Source organism: Cupressus sempervirens, chromosome 8 (genome assembly GCF_028749045.1).
Source record: "Cupressus sempervirens isolate cs-2001-9-10 chromosome 8, ASM2874904v1, whole genome shotgun sequence".
NCBI lineage: Eukaryota > Viridiplantae > Streptophyta > Pinopsida > Cupressales > Cupressaceae > Cupressus > Cupressus sempervirens.
Window position 1 is genome coordinate 439,157,126 of NC_143125.1, and position 19,737 is coordinate 439,176,862.

General features: G+C 39.2%; 1 protein-coding gene across 1 annotated transcript in view; it reads left to right on the top strand.

The window, feature by feature from the left end:
* LOC149543102 (uncharacterized) overlaps window positions 1-19,737 on the top strand; it is a 195,210-nt gene that overhangs the window by 156,016 nt on the left and 19,457 nt on the right. Inside the window, exon 13 of the mRNA XM_089798010.1 lies at window positions 3,035-3,181. Within this exon, the coding sequence (XP_089654136.1) occupies window positions 3,035-3,181 (147 nt within the window). The remainder of the gene's footprint in view (window positions 1-3,034; window positions 3,182-19,737) is intronic.

The following is a 19,737-nucleotide window of genomic DNA, read 5'->3' on the forward strand; positions in this document are numbered from 1 at the left end:
ATTATAACTTTAGATAACCCAACTTTTAAAGGCCATAACATTCAAATCATAGCTTCGATTGACAACTATAGGTATTTTTCGAAATTGACAGCTCTTGATCTCCAACAATTGGTTGTGCAAGCGTCCATTAGCCAAGGTTTGACCTTGTTTCGGAGCCATTTAGGCCTCTATAACTTCTGCAATACATATGGTATGACAATCTTACTCAACTGGCAAGCTGATATAACTAAAATGAATTTCCATCTGTGAAATCAAAACATTCTGAGCTCGTAAGACCAACTTACTAAAAATAATAAGTTTCCACAAATGGAAACTTTGCACTAAATTAGCCCTTATTGAAAAGACAAAAACTGAAATATGTTTGAGTCATGCTAGAGTTTCCTTACACCCAAGATACTCCATACAAATATATACAATTGCAAAGGATTTGCAATAAACTTGAATTTAATTAATGAATTTACAATAGCTTGTACAATCTATGCCTTCAAATTACCACCCCATATCTCACACTCTAATAAGGCTTTATACATATTGCTTCAACCTCCCAAACCGATTCCAATTGGTTTTGATGAAACTAAACTCCCTAAACATGCTAAAGACCAGTGTCTTTCCTAGAAGTTACTAGCCGTTTGTTTCCAAAAATGTAAATTTAAATCTATAAAATGTTGATATTAACTGACCTAATTCATTGTAATCTCCACCAAATGATCTCATGACACCGTTAGACCCCTCCTAGGTTTCTCTTAGCTCTTTACAAGATTTTGATCCATTACATGCATTTTTAGGTCCTATGGTCCTCTCAGGACCATTAGGACACTTCACATTTACATTACTATTGTTCACACCAAATGCCATAATTGGCCTTAGATTATCATAGATGACATGTTGGACTTCTCCCTTGATCACTTTTTCCATGTTGCATCTACTTGACCTTCTAGGTACTCATGCACCAACACTCCTTCAATGCCTCACACCTATCTGCCATCCATATCCGTGCCCATTCTCTTTGCACATCACCTTTCTTCAGCAACTAGCATCAATGATGAGACATGTCTTTCAAATGCTCAACCTTTGGTTTGTCATGGGATGTCCCCTCTAGGGTGTGCTTTGTTTAACAATCTCTCTTGGGGAGCTCAACATGTAATTTTCTTCGGTCAATGACTTCTTGCAGCAACCCCAAGATATGTTCAACATTATTTCTCATGTTTTCTTTGTGCAATTTTTTTGTTTGCTCTGTACCTTCCTTACAATAATTGACACCTTGGTGTCCATGTCTTGCTTATTTGGAACCTACTGTATCGTCATTCTTGGATTCCTCATCCTTGATCCTTGTTGCTTCTTCACACATGCCCTCCTCTAGTATATGTATCTCTATGTCTTAAAGTCTCGCCTTTGATGAGCTCATGCACAATAATGAATTGATCATTACCGAAGGTGATAAAGGTAATCCTGCCGTCATTATGAATAGGCACAACTACATAACCAAAATGATGCAATTGTCCTCAGGTATGAGCGGTTACAAAATCTTTTTGCACAACCCTTGTACTAGAATTTTGAGGAAGTTTAGGTTGGCCATTTTCAATTCCTCTTTTGATGAAGACGCAAAAAGGCTTCTTTTACCCTCTAAATGAGTGGCCCCTCGTATGTATGGTGCCCCAAATATTCAGAAAGCCAGCATTCCTATTAGGCCCATAGTCCACACAGCATGCTTTGCAACTTAGGAATTGGCTTCTTTCCTTATCAAACTTATTGCCTCTTTGGTAGGTAAATTTGATGTCATTTTTCTGTCCACCAAGGTCCCCTTTCCTAACTCCATAGAGATAGTCTGATGCAAATCTAATGAAGAGATTCCCAAACTAGTTGAGTTATGCTTAAGATCAACCGTTTTCCTTCCATTGCATTCTCTATGATTAGGTTAATTGGGTAGCTATGGATTCTCCCCTCTCCTATCATTGCAAACTTGTTGGAAGAGGTATGTAGATGATATCAATGTTTCCTGGTCTCATGGTCTGCAAAAATTGGAAGAATTTTGTGTTTACCTCAATAGCATTGTCCCTTGTATTTCGTTCATCAATAAAACAAGTTTGACAACCAAATTCCTTTCCTTGACATTTTGCTCATCAAATGTGAGATTTATCCCTTGGTTGTTGTGTGTTCCACACACACATACACCCACATACCTTTATTTGCATGCCTCATCTCATTATAACCCTAGTAAAAATATGGGTGTTCTAAAAGTTTCTTACCATGAGAGCCTTCCGTATGTGTGATGACAAATACATATATCAAGAGCTCAACCATCTTTGTAATATCTTCCGATGTATGGGTGTTTTTATATATGTTTTATTTACTATTATTATTTATATTTTTCATATTTTAAGTTCTCATTTGTTTTGTTTTTGAATTTTCTATTCTAGTTTTTGTTTTTTGTCATCTTTTGGCCTCTTCTTTGTCCTCCCTTCTCTGTTATTTTTCATTGTTTGACCTTGCTCTTATCTTAGCATTCTTTGGTTGGTATGCAACCTCTTTCTCTCAATTGTGGGCTGGTTATTTTTTATCGTTATGAGATTTGCAACTTCCCATGTTTCTTCTCTTGAGATTTTTTTCATCCCAATGTTGGATCACAGAGTGGGATTGAAAATGTTGATGCGAAAAATTGGGAAGTCCAAACAAGAAACAACAGAAATAATTATAGGAAGTAGTTAATTCTGTTTTGTTCTGATAAAAGAAAATATTTTAGCAATGCAAAAGATAAAATACTTGTCCAGAATAAATACACAAATATCACTGTTAAACTGGCTCAGTATTTAGTTCTATTTCTGTTATATATATATATTTGTTTCATGCTAAAGTAGTGATTGCAAATTTTGCTACATTTTCTTCATTCCATACCATTTCTCTCTAGTTCTTAGCTAAGTGTTTCTTTTGTATTATAGAAGTGGATGGTTAAGGGTTCGATAACATTTGTTTCGTTGAAACTGTTAGACCTTTGAGACTTAATTTTCTGGTCAACTTTTGTTTTACATTTATGCAGATTATGACAAACATGGAGCAATACTACCGCAATGAGGAGTACAAAGATAAAAACATCCACACCTATCAAATGCTACTTGATGCAGATCATGACATGGAGACAAAGCACTTCAAAATTGGTTTAAATGATAATGAGGCTCTTACATTGGTATATATCCAACACATCTATTATAGTCATGCTTTTATATATTGAGCAATCTTGGAGCATTCAATGATGGTTTACAGGGTATTTTATATTATCATAAAAATAGTTTAAAATTCTATTTGTTTTATGTTGTCTGATGAGATTCTCAGGTATCTTTTTTATGCCCAACGATATTCACAATAGTTGATTGTAAATGCATATTGTATTTCTTTATAGTAAATGTATAGTTATCAGACCATTACACTGTGTTAGAAATAAGATTTGATTATTCCAAATATCTTTATTGTACAACATCCCTAATCCATCCAACTCAAACATTGGTTGTTACTTGATATCCTCCATTTTGGGTGTGCGAGGTTGAAACAACCCTCCAAAATCCGCATGTCCAATAAAGTAGCACTCACAAATGGGGATGGTTGTGTTGGAGATGAGAAATCTAGCAACAATCAACCAAAATCCTATGAAACACTTCCAATTGCCCTTTTATAGCACACAACCTAATATAATATGGTGTACAACTCTCATGAACATAAAATAATATCAAAGATGCAGAAGCCACAATAGTCGGTGTGCGACAAGAAATCAAATTTTACACATCGCAATCTTCCGAATTTTAAATTTGCAAGGAAATATTAGTTTTTCAGTCTTGGAAGTCAATATTGATAAAACCAACTTATAAAACTGATCTCCAACAGTTAAAACAATGATGCACAATTGAAAGCCACCATACACTATAACACAATGATTTTTTGACTAGGGAAACCCTCAATCAGCGGGAAAACCACCGTGGGGATGGTGCCCTAATCTACTAACATGTAAGTTCTTTGTGAAAGGATGTGACCTTGTTAGGAGTCAATTATAGTACATTTAGTTCAACAATTCCTGTTAGAGGACAAATCCCTGTTAGGAGATCTTGAATCCTTATTAGAAGGTTCTAACCTTGTTAAAGGCTGAAAAGAACAAGTAGATCCTCTATCTAAGTGCTCCAACAAAAGTGAAAGATAATACTCATAGGATGACATATCCAATGAATATTAACTAACTGATCTGCAACTTACTTGCCCAAACAGTTCCCTTGAAGTCTACTCAATCAACCAATATTATCAATTCTTGGCTCTGATAATCCAACATCAAGGCTCACACCATACATCCTGTGCATATCATACATACTACTCAAACAAGGAATACATCTTTTTTTTTATACCCTTTACAACTAATTAATTAGGTCGACCTGTTAGAGCTTTCTGAATATTTAATTAATTACATAGGACTATGCTAAGGCATACACACCTAAATAAGCATCCATACGACTATTACATTAAGTTTTCCATACGTTACAATGATAATATTAAATTTTTAAATGATAAATCATGTGCTACAATAACACAATTGATTGCCAATAAAACTCATCACACGTTATACACTAGCAACCTTTCTAAAATAAGTCAAATGCCTCTCATTCCCAAACATACACACACTACAATTCTTCTACCATCTTCTATGCTTGAAAACTGGTTCTGACGCAGGCCATCTGGAAGCATTCACATGCCTGACTCCATCATTTCCGTCTTTATTTCTTTCACAAGCACATGTTTCCGTGACAAACATAAGGCCATCTATGCGGTCTTCGTTCAGGAAGGTGAAAAATTATCTTTTCATTGAAAATCTAGAAAAGTGATGCGTTATTGAACACATGAAATTGTTATAAATCCTCTTCGTGGCTTCTCCACAGTGAGCCTCTCTTATGGAAGTCGCGTGTGTTCTTCTTCATCGCTTGAGCAAACCAATTGACTCGGCGATAATTGAGACTTGGTCAATATGAATTACACCTTCTGATATTGTTATCATTCCTCTCCGTATTAGATGATATTGGTTCATTTTTTTGGGATGACACCCGATTCCACTCTTGCGTATTTTTCTCTTCTTATCTGTACACGACCTTCATCTGGACTTTGCATGACGATATGTACCATGCAAGCAGAGCAAACCTGTGCCTTCTCCTGGATACATATGGATTATGAAATGTCTCCCTAGTTCTTCTGAGAATATTGGTTTATATCTTCAGCTTGTTCGGGAGTTTCATATTCCAGATTTATATATTTTATATGGTCCTTGTATATAATCAGGCACTTAGCTCTGCTTATTAGCTGTTCTAAAATTCCCTTCATAAGCATCTACAGGATTTAAAAATATAAGAATATGTCTATTATTTTCTCGTATTGCATGTATGACTAAAAACTATGCAATCTTCTCTCTACATAGCAATCCGCTGTGATCTTCAGAACAGAGCCAAGGTGTCTATCATCTTCACTTGTAACAAAAAGAATGATTCCAAGCCCTTGTGATGAGTGGTTATAACAGACTTGCTGTTCAATCCTTCTATTTTTGTGTCCAATAATTATAGGATGACCGTTGTCAGTTGTCTTCAAAAAATGTGTTATTTTCTGGAATCCAAGCCTCAAGAATATGTCCAGACACATCTGAGAGATAAGAAAGTTCAATCAGAAAATCTTACGCCGAAATAGCAGGTACTGAATTTCATCAAGTTTGTCCCTTTGAACTCCATCTCCACTGTTTCCATCAAATGCAGGACCATCCCTGGGATGGTAGAGTAGAAATTATCTGATTACTGTTGCAGTGCAAAGCCCCTATATATTTATCGTTGCATTCAAATTTCTAGCCTTGTTCTTTGGAACAAATCAATTAAAATTGCTTGTATTTTTACTTTGGGAAAGCGAACCTGATCCATCTAGAAAACAAAAGGATTTCTAAGTGAACAGTATCCATTATTTGAACATTATTTTCTGGTTGCAGTTTAGTGTGAATAAGAGTGACAGTGATAATGATAAGGGAAAGAAAGTATGTTCTTCTCGAGAGTGTTCTATTTTTGTGAAGATATGGCCCAATACATCAGCTGAACCTTCTGAAACAATGAACTACCATTTGGTCTGAGAATTGTAATAGATTTCTTCATGAAGTTTTCTGGTTGATTGATAGGACACAAATTGTTAGGAAAATTTCATCTTTTGATTATGTTAGAATTAGTGTGCATTCCATGAGAAGAGCTATGTAATCATAGTGGATGAAATTGATGAAATAACTCTTTGCCATCAATAACAATACTTCTATCAATCTCCAGCATTACTCCTCACATGGAGGCCTTAATTTGCGTAAATTTGGGCTCCATCAGTGGCTCTTATTGGGGACATAAGCCGCTTGCGGACATCATGAGATTCCAACTATCTCTGGAAGAGCAGACTAAGCATCCACACTTAACATGATGCAAGGTGCAATTGGGTGGCCCCAGGCCCCCCAAAAGTTAAACTTGTTTCTTCCCTCTCTCAAATACCCATACTGATCATGTAACACTTTGGATCTCCTGCATATGATAACACATCGTTCCTTAGTATAATCTGATCTATTAGCAAATTTTAAAAGAGAACCATCACATGACTTGTGCCTTTCTTTCATCTCCTTGGTTTGCTGCCTATGTTTCAAACCTGCGTTAGGTCTATAATCCTCATTGATAATGCCTACTGCTGCTACCTAATCAATGCAAATTTCTACTGCTGCTACCTAATCAATACAAATTTTGGTATCTGTCTCATGTTTAGCCTTTGAGAAATCATCAGGTGCATTGTGGTCCTTGCTGAATGGAAGATCCCTATGCATTTCATCAGCCTTACAAATAGCTAGATTAAGTTCTTCCACTTGAATGCCCCCTTGAACACAATCCTTTTCAGCCCCATACTCAGAATGCATATCCTTTCCGCAATAAGACTCTGAAGATGATCCACATTTAAAAGATGTCACTCCACATATATCAGGGGTATGATCAGATGAGCAATCATCAGAACTATCCTTCAATCTATCTTCCCCATCATGCTTGGCCGATTCCATCTCATTACACAACTCCTGCTCATAGGATGAACTGAAAGACATCTCACCTTCTAAATGCATATCATGAGTTTCATCAACTTCATTAGGCCTGCTATCTTCACCATGATGCTGATAGACTTGATTGCATAGAAAATCCTCTTTAAACAATGGATTTGAGAACATAGTGGACTCAGGCATATCCCTGTCTGAGCTTTCATTTGAAACGTCCTCCTGTTCATATGCCATATGCTGTTCTATTTCATCTTCACTAGTTGATTCCTGAAAATTATTATCTCCTTCAATAAAGCACTTCTTGAGAATGCACTGATCCATCAACTTGCTCCCCATGGTGAATTGAGAAATAACGTGGACTATTTTCTTTGAACATGTTTCTGATATTCCATGTCTAACAAGGCTGAAATTTCTTCCACACTGCGAGAATCTTCTTCATCTTTTTCGCATTCATGGTCATCTGTTCACATATGAGTATCATTATAGGCAGATTCTTCCTCGGACTGTCGACAAATTTCTTCTCCATTCAAGTCTGAAAGATCAAAATGTTCTTCTAGCACTTCGGTATATCTTTCTTTATCTCCATCACCTTCTTTTAATATCTTAACAAGAAGCTTCAAATTGGGGTCACTTGGTGAGACTCCCAACTCAAAACAATTCTTTATAAATTCCATGTATGGGGGCATCAAGTCTGATGGTATTTCATGATAAATGTTTGCCATCCTCATGTACAAATGTGCCGAGGGCTCCCCTTCAAATCTCTTCAAACTGAAAAAGTCGTCAAGTGGGAGACATGTCAAGATCTTCTACCATGCTGCAATTTTGATCTTCATATATGTTTTTATATTTGCTTGTCGAATATGTCTTGTTATGTTGCTTTGGTAAATAATGTATTCTCCTTTTATATACAAGAAGATGTCCTTTCGAAATGAAGTGTCTTTTCATAATAAGATAATAATCATACCCTTTGTTAAATTGTTTTATTTGCAAAACTATAAACTCCTCCCATTGTTTTGCTTTAGTAGGTGATTAATACTTCTTTTATTTGCTAAGGGTGGGCTCGACACACATCATCTCTTTCAAGCTTCCATTTGAAGGTGTTGGTTGAATCTCTATGAGTTTCATTTGGTGCTTGAGTTTATTTTGAAACACAAATCAGTTCCTCTGTTCACGTGGCTGTTAGATTATACCCAGGTTGGATATCCAAGATGATTGCCATCCAACTTTGACGTGTATAAGTTTCCTGATATGGCTCGAGTTTTAATTCCCACAAGTATTATTTCAGGCACACAAGGAGAATTTTACTGTTGATGGAGACTCAGAGGTGGCTTCTTCCATCGTTTATGCTTGAAAACTGATTCTGATGCATGCCATCTGGAAGCATTCACATGCCCGACTCCATCATTTCCGTCTTTATTTCTTTCACGTGTACCTGTTTCCATGACAAACATAAGGCCATCTATGCGGTCTTCATTCAGGAAGGTGAAAAATTATCTTTTCATTAAAAACTAAAAAAATGATGCCATTATCAAACAAGAAATTGTTATAAATCCTCTTCGAGGCTTCTCCACAGTGAACCTCTCTTATGGAAGTCGTGTGTCTTCTTGTTCATCGCTTGAGCAAACCAATTGACTCGTCGATAATTGAGACATGGTCAATATGAATTACACCATTAGATACGGTTATCATTCCTCTCTGCATTAGATTATATTGGTTCATTTTCTTGGGATGACACCTGATTCCACTGTTGCATATTTTTCTCTTCTTATCTGTTCACAACTTTCATCTGGACAATACATGACGATATATACCATGCAAGCGGAGCAAACCTGTGCCTTCTCTTGGATAGATATGGATTAGGAAATATCTACCTGGTTCTTCTGAGAATATTGGTTTATATCTTCAGCTTGTTCGGGAGTTTCATATTCCAGATTTATATATATTATATGGTCCTTTGTATATAATCAGGCACTTAGCTCTGCATATTAGCAGTACTAAAATTCCCTTCATAAGCATCTACAGAATTTTAAAAAATAGGAATATATCTGTATTATTTTCTCTTGTGGGTTTCATCTGTCTCCTTGCATGTATGACTAAAGACTATGCAATCTTCTCTCTACATAGCAATCCACTCTGATCTTCAGAACAGACCCTAGGTATCTGTCATCTTCAATTGTAACAGTAGGAATGATTCCAAGCTTTTGTGATTGATTGGGTATATCAGACTTGCTTTTCAATCCTTCTATTTGTGTGTCCAATAATTATAAGATGACTGTTGTCAGTTGTCTTAAATTTTTTTGTTGTTTTCTGCAATTCTAGCATCATGAGTATGTCCAAACACATCGGAGAGATAACAAAATTTAATCATAGAATCTTACGCAGAAATAGCAGGTATTGAATTTCATCGAGCTTGTTGCTTGCAACTCCATCTCTGCTGTTTCCGTCAAATTTAGGACCATCCCTTGAATAGCAGAGTAGAAACAATCTGATTACTGTCACAGTGCAAAGCCTCTTTTTATCCATCATTGCATCCAAATTTCTGAACTTGCTCTTTGGAACAACTTAATTAAAATTGGTTGTATTTTACTCTTAGTTGCCGATTCGTGACACGAATCCGATTTGGGCATGTGAATCGGATCCATGGTTTCGGGATTTTTTTTCCCCAATTATGATTCGTGGAGGATTCGTGCATATATATATATATATATATATATATATATATATATATATATATATATATATATATACACTTAAAAATAAGATAAATATACATAATTCTAAAACTAAATCATTTCATAGTATGCATCTATGAATCTAGTATACTTGATCAGTGACATTGATAATTAATCTATTTTCATGATTATAAAGAAAATCAACACATTCACATTGAATTATTGAAAGTGAATGTTTGTAACATTCAAAATATAGATCATTAAACTTAAAGTTCGTAACATTATTTACTCATAAAAGAGTCAAGAGTCAAGACAAAAGTTTTTGATTTAATCATCAAATGGATTTTCAAGAAAATCCACATCAGAGGGGTACGGATGAGCTACAAGTGTTGCATCTGTATCAGTAGAGGAACCCAAACCATTAGTAGTAGAGGGGATTGTTGTTTACCGTATGGATTAATTAAGCAACGCACACAGGAAATAGACACGAACACCGAACAGCAAATAGCAGAACTCTTATTATTATTCGCATATGCCCACAGTACATTATACTTCCATCGTAAGATATCATATGATATATCTGATGAATACAATGCTTCCTGAAGGGGTTATAAATACTTTCCGATGAACTTTCCCGAAGGAGTCTGTCGGCCACATACATGTTACACAATTTCCTTCCCGAAGGGACCCGTCGGCTAATACACAATTTCCTTCCCGAAGGGACCCGTCGGCTAATACACAATTTCCTTCCCAAGGGACCCGTCGGCCGATACACAATTTCCTTCCCAAAGGGACCCATCCGTTGATACACAATTTCTACCGACGACATCATCCCCCCCAAAAAAGAAAAGTCGTCTCCTGATGACTACAGAACAAAACTCAAACAACTAATACAACAATATTGATCTGCCATATTACTTTCACATTCATCCCGTTGCATCTATAGCCTTTGCTAACACAATACTGACTCCTCAAGCTGACCTTGATAGCCACCTGTGCTACTTCCTCTGCTTCCAACTCCTTGGTACTTTGAGCCAAGTGTTGCTGCACTGCCTCCAACTGGATGATCAGCTCCTCCCGAGCTCTCTATGCATCCACCAAGACAGCCTCACGACCAACACCTACTCTCAGTGCCTCTGATACACAGACACTCCATGCCTGTAGCAGCTCCAAGTCTTCGCAACTGGTCAGACTCCCACGACTGATATCCGCAACGACTGGGGGTCCAGGGGGCAACGCCCCCAACAGGGTCGAGGGGCAGTGCCCCAGCGGGGTCCTGGGGTAGCGCCCTGGGTGCGCTTCCTGTTCCAGTACAGGGTGGGGTCGAGGGGCAACGCCCCTCGTCGCCAAGACCAAATTAGCACTTCGTAACCCACACAGAAATGCACGGAACACACTATTTTTGTCATTATTTGCCGATTCTGCACTCTTTCTGGCAATTTCTGAGCAACTTGATTCTGTCGCCGTTTTTTATTTTTATTTTTAGAAAACCTCCTGTCACCCTTCTGTGATTAAATCCGTCTGAAGGCGTCTTCACTATTTCAATCTTTTGGAAAAGCCGTACTGCAATATCCCACCAAGTCTTCAAAATCCGCACTGAGACTCAAATTTCGTACAACAAACAACATATAAATGGGAAAATCCATACGGCGAGCTTTTTAACAAAGCCGTACGGTAACTCAACCTCCAAAATCCGTACGGTGACAAGGACTCAAAAGCTGTACGGTGACTACATAAAACCCGTACATAGCCTTCCTAAAATCCGTACACTGCATCTTCATTAGAAATCTGTACTTGTCTCCACAATCCGTACGGCGGCTGTGAAAATATCCGTACAGAAACTGTCTCCAAAATCCGTACGGTATCTGCCCACTAAAAAACCGTATGGTAGCATTTAAAAACCGTACACTGCTTTCTTATTATAAAATCCGTACAGTGAACCATTAAATTCCGTACACAACCTCCAAAAACCGTACGGTGAGCAGGTTAAGAATCCGTACGGTGCTCCTTCCTTCACTGTAAAATCCGTACGGTATATATCAGACTTGATGCTTTTCCGTACACTGCTCAAAACCTCCAAAAGAAATCCGTAAGATGCAAAACTTGGCAAAATCCGTACGGTACAAATATTCGTACACTGGACTGAAAAATCCGTACACTTCCTTCGAAACCGTACGGTGAACATTTAAGAATCCGTATGGTGCTTTGTTTCCAAAAATCCGTATAGTAGCTTTTGCATCACTTTTTCATCATTTTTTTTTTTTTGAAAATCTCACTTCTGGAACAATTATGTACAATATTTACATATATACAGTACTTACAGTCTTCTCTCAGTTATTCAACCACGAGGGTGCATTACTTCTTTCATGGCAAACATTCAACTTCGACTTATTCACTACATCGAATACTTCCTTTCCGTCTAGCATCCACTGTTTTATTGCTCCGTTATTGCTTACTTCCTGCATCTGGTACGGCCCGACCCATTTAATTTTGAACTTGCCTGGTTTGATCTCATTCCGATCGTCGTACTTTAACACCCACTGTCCGAGTTGAAACCTGCTACGCTTGTTCTGTGTCATCTTCATACCACCCAGTTTGTTCCCGAAGCTCCGTAGCACGGACTCCATCAGTTGCCCCTTCTGGCCGCCAATAATACGTCCACTTCGTACTGTTGCAACTTTTATTAGACCCTTTCGCTTTGTTTCCTGTGCAGACCGTATCGTGTGCCTTCCTTGCTGCTAGTACCTTTCTGCTATATTTGTGGTTCGACGTAATACTTTCTTCCTGCGCAGTCTTACAGTAGAATCTTTCCTTCTTTTGGGTTCGTACTGTATGTTCTATCCTTCAGCTTCAGTCATATCCGCATTTTCTTCTTCGGCTTCTCTTTGTTGCTTCAGACATTCATTTCTTCCTTCGGCTTCTTTGTTCCTTCGAACATTCATTTCCTCCTTCGGCTTCTCTTTGTTCTGTCGGACATTCATTTCCTCCTTCGGCTTCTCTGTGTTCCTTTGGACATTCATTTCCTTCTTTCTTACCTTCGTCGATCCTTAGCATATTACAACTTGGAAAGAGCTCATAATCCTCTATCTGCCAGTGGTAAAGACCATTTACTGAATCCAGATCGTCATCTCCTTCCAATCGTAAAACTCCCTCCTAATCCGGTTCCATAATTTGCCCCTTTTCATCCTCTTCTCCCTCAGAATCTGACGAGAGGGCTTTGTCCCCGACCATCTGAGTGTGCAGATCAATGACATACTTCCGAGCTTTGCTTTCGAGTGATAAAGTATTTTTCTTCCAATCGTGCTTTGCTTTTGCTTGTATCAGCCACCCCCGACCCAAAATAGCATCGTACCCCTTCCGCTTGAGAGGAATCACAACGAAGTCCAACAGGAATAGTTGTGTTTCGATTGTCACTGGTTGCGCTGTGAGTATTCCCAACGGCTTGATTCCATGTTGATTAGCCGTTAGCAGCTGGAAGGTAGGTGGCCATAATGTCGGCCGTCCCAACTTTTTCCAAGTATCCTCTGGTAGCACATTGACACCGGATCCTCCGTCGATGATCATGTCTGTTAGCACAGTCCCGAGAATGCCCATTTCAACAACTGCCAGATAGCGTCCAGAGGAAAGAGCTAACAACATCGGATCTTCGGCACTTGTACCCCCCTGTTTGTCGTTGTCTTGCTCTACGGGTTGCTTAGCACTTGGGACTATATTTGTGAGGGCCGTACGAAGTTGAGGCATCGTGAGCAACAGATCATTTATCCTGACGGGTATCTCAGCTTGCAATATTTGCCGTACAATGTTCTATTCTGCACAGTTCCGGACGGAAGTACTCGGCATGTCCTTCAGGTGTGCTGTTTCTGCCTGTGTTACTTTGTGGATCTCTGCCCTTGCTTCCTCCAGTCTCTTCTTTTCTTCGCTGGGTCAGGGTATAGCTTCGCCTGCTTCCGAGTGATTGCCAAAACTTCTTCCTCGTCTGTCCCTACGGTAATCAAGTTTACTCCGGACTTCGGGCACTTAGTATCATCATGATCTCCAGGTCCACACCAACGGCATAGCAGCTTTGGTGTGTTCGTCGTTATGCACTCTCGGGTGAATTGACCCCACAGATTGCATGCGCGGCATTGAACAATTGGCCGACCATTTGCATCGTACTGAATTCGACTCCTTCCTCCATTGTTGTTGCCACCATTGCTGTTGTTGTTTGGACCGCGCTGATTGTTTCTATATCCGCTTGATGTGGCACCTTCCGTACTGGTGTTCCCGTTCCCTTCTGACGGGGATGCCTCCTGTGACAGGAACACTTGCTGTGGTGTCCTTGTTTTTAAATTGAAAGGGCACTCCTTTACCGAGTGTCCCAGGATCTGACAGATTTCACAAAATTGATCTTTCGGGCAGGATCCCTTCGTATGGCCTTCTTTCTTACATTCCGTGCACCATAGGTCATTGCCCTTAGTTTCCTTGTTCATGTTTTTGAATTCGTTCATCATCCACATCATGTCCTTCTGGAGGGCACGAACCTTCTTGTTGCTTCCTTCGTCATCGCTGCTATCATCTCCTGAGGATGCATCGTCATCTGAATCGAACGAGTTGGTCTTCTTCTTCTTCTTTGTCTTCTGGTCACTTTCGAGGTTCATTGCCCGATTGTATGCTTCATTGTATGTGGATGGTGGCACGATCTTCATTTTCTTTCGCAGCTTTGGGTGAAGGCCTTCAATGAACCATCTTTTCTGGAGCCCATCTGCCGGTTTATTCTCCATTTTATTGATTAAGTCCTTCAACCTCCTAGCAAAGACCCGTACAGTTTCATTCTTCTTTTGCTTGGTATTGAATATCTCGATGACAATTTCATTGTCATCACGCAAAAGTTGAAATTTCCGATGAACTCCTTCTTAATGTTATCCCAACTATTTAATTTCTGTGGATCGGCATCAATAAACCAATCAATGGCAACACCCCATAGGGTTGCGGGAAATTGTCGGATCCATTTGTTTGTATTTGTTATGCCATTCGCCCTCCAGATCGTTTCACATGTTTTACAATGTCGAATGGGATCAGCTGCTTCATCACTATCAAATTTAGGCAATTTTTCCTTCGGACCTGCCATTATCATTGTATGTTGAGGGTTTTGTTGTGTACCTGCGCTGTTTTGCACTCCCACTCTGTTTTGAGCACCCGTGCTATTTTGAGCTCCCGCGCTGTTTTGAACACCCGCGCTGTTCTGCACACCCGCGTTGTTGTGGACACCCGCGCTGTTCTACACACCCGCGCTGTTGTGGACACCCACGCTGTTCTGCACACCCGTGCTGTTCCGCACACCCGCGCTGTTTTCGGCTTCCGCATTGTTTTCAACACCCGCGCTGTTTGCAACAGTCGTGCTGTTTGGTGAAGAAGAGGGTTCGTTAATCGAAGTTGTTCGTTCCGGAAGTATATCTCGGACGAAGAGGTCACTCCACGTTTGTGCTCCTCCGACACTCCGAGCCGTGCGAGTCGATCTCCTTCCGTCAGGATTCTCTTCTCGTGGCGTATGCAGGTTCAAAAACTCCTCCCTTGCTTCTTTCACCAAATCAAGCCGTTGTCGAGTCTCCTTCAACAATCCTTCCGCGCTCTTGTTTCCGTTGGAAATCTTCTGAAACCTCCTTCAACGCTCTATCTGCTGAGCCAAAATTAAATTTTCTTGCGCAACGCGTATGTCATCTTTTTCCTTCAGCTTACTCTTATCTTTGTTCAACTGATTCGACATCTAATTCATATCCGCCTGCCTGCGTGCCAGATCCATCGGGCAACGGCGCCAAATGTTTACCGTATGGATTAATTAAGCAACGCACACAGGAAATAGACACGAACACCGAACAGCAAATAGCAAAACTCTTATTATTATTCGCATATGCCCACAGTACATTATACTTCCATCGTAAGATATCATATGATATATCCGATGAATACAATGCTTCCCGAAGGGGTTATAAATACTTTTCGAGGAACTTTCCCGCAGGAGTCCGTTGGCCACATACATGTCGTTACATAAAAACCTTTCCGAAGGGATCCGTCGGCTGATACACAATTTCCTTCCCGAAGGGACCCGTTGGCTAATACACAATTTCCTTCTCGAAGGGACCTGTCGGCCGATACACAATTTCCTTCCCGAAGGGACCCGTCGGCCGATACACAATTTCTACCGACGACAATTGTTAACTCATAATCCTCCTCCTCATCATACACATCAATCAAAGTGGATCTAGCAAGATCCCGGATGGTCATATCTAAATCAGGAGTCTCGGGTGCTATATCCCAAAGCTTTTCGGGCCCCTTCTTGTACTTAGGATTCTTCCGTTACAACAAGTGCAAATTGTTGTGAATGAACACAAGGTCTTCTGATTTTTTTGGAGCCAACCAGTTGAGTTTGACTGAGTGGATAAAGGAGTAAGTACTCCAATTCCGCGTAGCTACAGAAGAGCTGGCAACCTAAAGAGAAATTAAAAATTATCAATAAAACAATCAAGATAAATAAATTAAATAATAAATTCAAGGAATTGAGAGTGTTAACCTTAAGCTTAATTTTACAAACTTACTTGGGATAGGACCTTTATGGCAAGAGTTTGGAGGTACATGAAGGCTTGCCCATGAAGGTATCACCATTTGATGGCACCCATCCTACTTCGGTTTGCTATGGCAATAGGGTGGAAATCCTCACCTGACTTGAAGGCAGCAAATTCACTCCTCACAATTGCCCCAATCTCTGGATCTTGGAATATCTTAGCTAGTGCCCTCTTATACCCATCTGCATCTGCAACCTCTGCATCTCTAAATGGTTGCACTCTACCTGGAAGGCAAAGTACATCTACACTATAGTGCTTGGGGATAACAAAAGAGAATTGAACACTATCAGATATCAATAGCACAAACATTGGATAAAATAAGCACAAGCATTTGATAAAAACTACAGTACCTTGGGGATAAAGCATATGCAAGGAGGTGCAAAGGTGTGGTCATCTTGTTCCATCAATGATGAACAATTTTTTCCACCTTCTTGTAAAGGGTGTCCTTAGGATCATTCTCCCTCCTCTGTATGACTTAAGATATGAAATATGAATAATAATTATAATTATTGAATATGTCAATTTAAACTTTAGAATCTAGATATCTCTCAAATAGAAAATTGTTGTAAAAGAGCATAAAACTTACCATTTTACTATTTTCCAGCATACTATCCATGGAATCATAAATATCCCCAAGGCATGGTTCATCACTGTCTGCGAAGCGAAGCATTGCCATTATTGGATCGGTGATTTCCAACACATAACTCACAAGACCCCACCAATCCTCATCTAGTATCATTCTTCTCACATTTAAGGCCTTTGCTGTATTGGAATTCTTCCAAACTCCCCATTGGGGGCTAATTACCATATGTTTCAATGCTTCTTTTACCTTCACAAGTTGTCTCAAGACGATTGTGTGAGAGGCAAAGTGGGTTTCAGCAACCTAAGAACATGTTAAACTCAATTTAGTAATTAAAACATGTTAATGTAAACAACAACAAAAATTAATAATTATGGAATCCAATAATATTCAATTATATATTAAATATAAAAATTTACCTTCAATAACTCCAAGTCCAAGAAACTTCTAAAAATTGCTTGTGACATGTGGTGATTTGTCACAAACATTTGAATCTCTTCAGCTTCCTCATATATCCTTTTCACCCAATCTATTTCGATGCCAATTGCTTTCATCACTAAATTGAGAGAGTGGACGGTGCATGGTGTCCAAAAGATATGATCATATCTAGACTCTACAATTATCCCTGTAGCCTTGCAAACTTTTGCATTGTCCGTGACCACTTGAACAACATTATCAAGACCCAGTGACTCTATGGCATCAATGAGAATGCGCAAAATAAATCCTGCATCTTTCACTTGCCCTTCATAATCAACTACCTTCAAGAACATTGCCCCCTTAAGGCATACAACAATAACATTGATCAATGGGCAGTTTCTACAATCTTTCCACCCATCCGAAGTGATAGACACACTCGGTTGAACCCAAAAATCTCTTATTGGTTGAAGTTGAGCCTTTACATATTTCCTCTCATCATTTAATATGGTAGTGCGCAACTTCTCATAACTAGGTGGTTTGTAACCATGGGGTGCATCATTTATTGCTTCCACCATCTCCCTAAAATAAGGTGATCTCACAAAATTAAATGAAACACCATTTGCAATTAAACAACGTCCAATTTTGTGATCAACAATGTCTCTCTTTTCATTTTGGAATGCCCTATCTAGTGGGCCTCTCTTGCGGGTGAGTGGAGATGGGTCTTCATCTTCATCGTTTGTAGTTGGCATAGGCAAAAAAGGATGTGTTCTTGTGTTTGTTGGATCGGATGATGGTGTTGGTGTATTTGTTCTTTTGGAAGCACCGCGTTTTGCTTTTGCAACTGCTCTATCAGCATCCTCTTGCTATTTTGCTAACGTTGCTATTTGTGCAGCCAGTAATCCCTTCTTATCACTACCTTGACACATATTAATTCCTTCACCCGTAGGGCCCAAAAAATGTATTTTCACTCGGGATTAGGAGCTTCTATGTTGTATGTTGCAATAATTACATTTCCATATGTATGCCCCACCCCCAGGACATTGTGCAACAATTGTTGTGTGTCTCCATAAAGGAGACCCCTTATCAATTTTGAAGCTCGGTGATGCAGTCCCGCCCCCACCCACTGAGCCTTGACTACTCATTGTTCTACTCTTGCAATCTAGAAAAAAAGAAAAGAAAGAAAACCATGCTTCACACTTACACAAAACTTGAAAATTTGGAAAAGTAAAAATAAATCAATAATCTATAAAAGAACTCAAGAATATGGTTGAAATGCATACCTTAAACACTTCTTGCAAGGTATTTGGAGCTCCACAACCGATCTCCTTCAAATCCAAGCACTTTACTTCAAACTAGCAAGTATGAGAGAGCAAAATAGAGAGTAAATGAACTTGCATTGTGACTTAGAGGGTCGTTTTTAGGGTTTAGGGCCTTTAGAAAAAAAAAAATAAAAAAACCAACTTGGGCCCACTTTTTTTCGTGTTTTATTGGGCCTTGCCGCGGATTCACCCGGATCTACGCGTGGATCCTCGAGGATCCAGGCAGGATCCGTAATCCTGCCTGTGGATCCGTCAGGATCTGTGGGCCGCGGATCCTGACAGATCCACAGGCAGGATTACGGATCCTTCCTGGATCCTCACGGATCCATGCACGGATCTGGACTCGAATCCAGATCCGGGGGTATATGAAGGAATCCGGTAACTATGATTTTACTTTGGGAAAATGAACCTAATCCATCTAGAAAACGAAAGGATTTCTAAGTGAACATTATTCATTATTTGACCATTATTTTCTGGTTACAATTTGGTGTGAATAAGATTGACTATGATAATGATAAGGAAAAGAAAGTATGCTCTTCTTGAGGGTGTTCTATGGGCCGCGGATCCTGACAGATCCACAGGCAGGATTACGGATCCTTCCCGGATCCTCACGGATATGGACCCGAATCCGGATCCGGGGGTATATGAAGGAATCCGGTAACTATGATTTTACTTTGGGAAAGTGAACCTGATCCATCTAGAAAACGAAAGGATTTCTAAGTGAACATTATTCATTATTTGACCATTATTTTCTGGTTACAATTTGGTGTGAATAAGATTGACTATGATAATGATAAGGAAAAGAAAGTATGCTCTTCTTGAGGGTGTTCTATTTTTGTGACTATATGGCCCAATACATCCGTTGAACCTTTTGAAACAATGAACTACCGCTTGGTCTGAGAATTGTAATAGATTTTGTCATGAACTTTTTTGGTTGATTGGTAAGACATAAAATATTAGGAAAACTTTATCTTTTGATTATGCTAGAATTAGTGTGCATCCCATGAGAAGAACTATGTAATCATATTGATAAGAATATTTCTATCAATATCCAACGTTACTCCTCACATGGAGGCCTTAA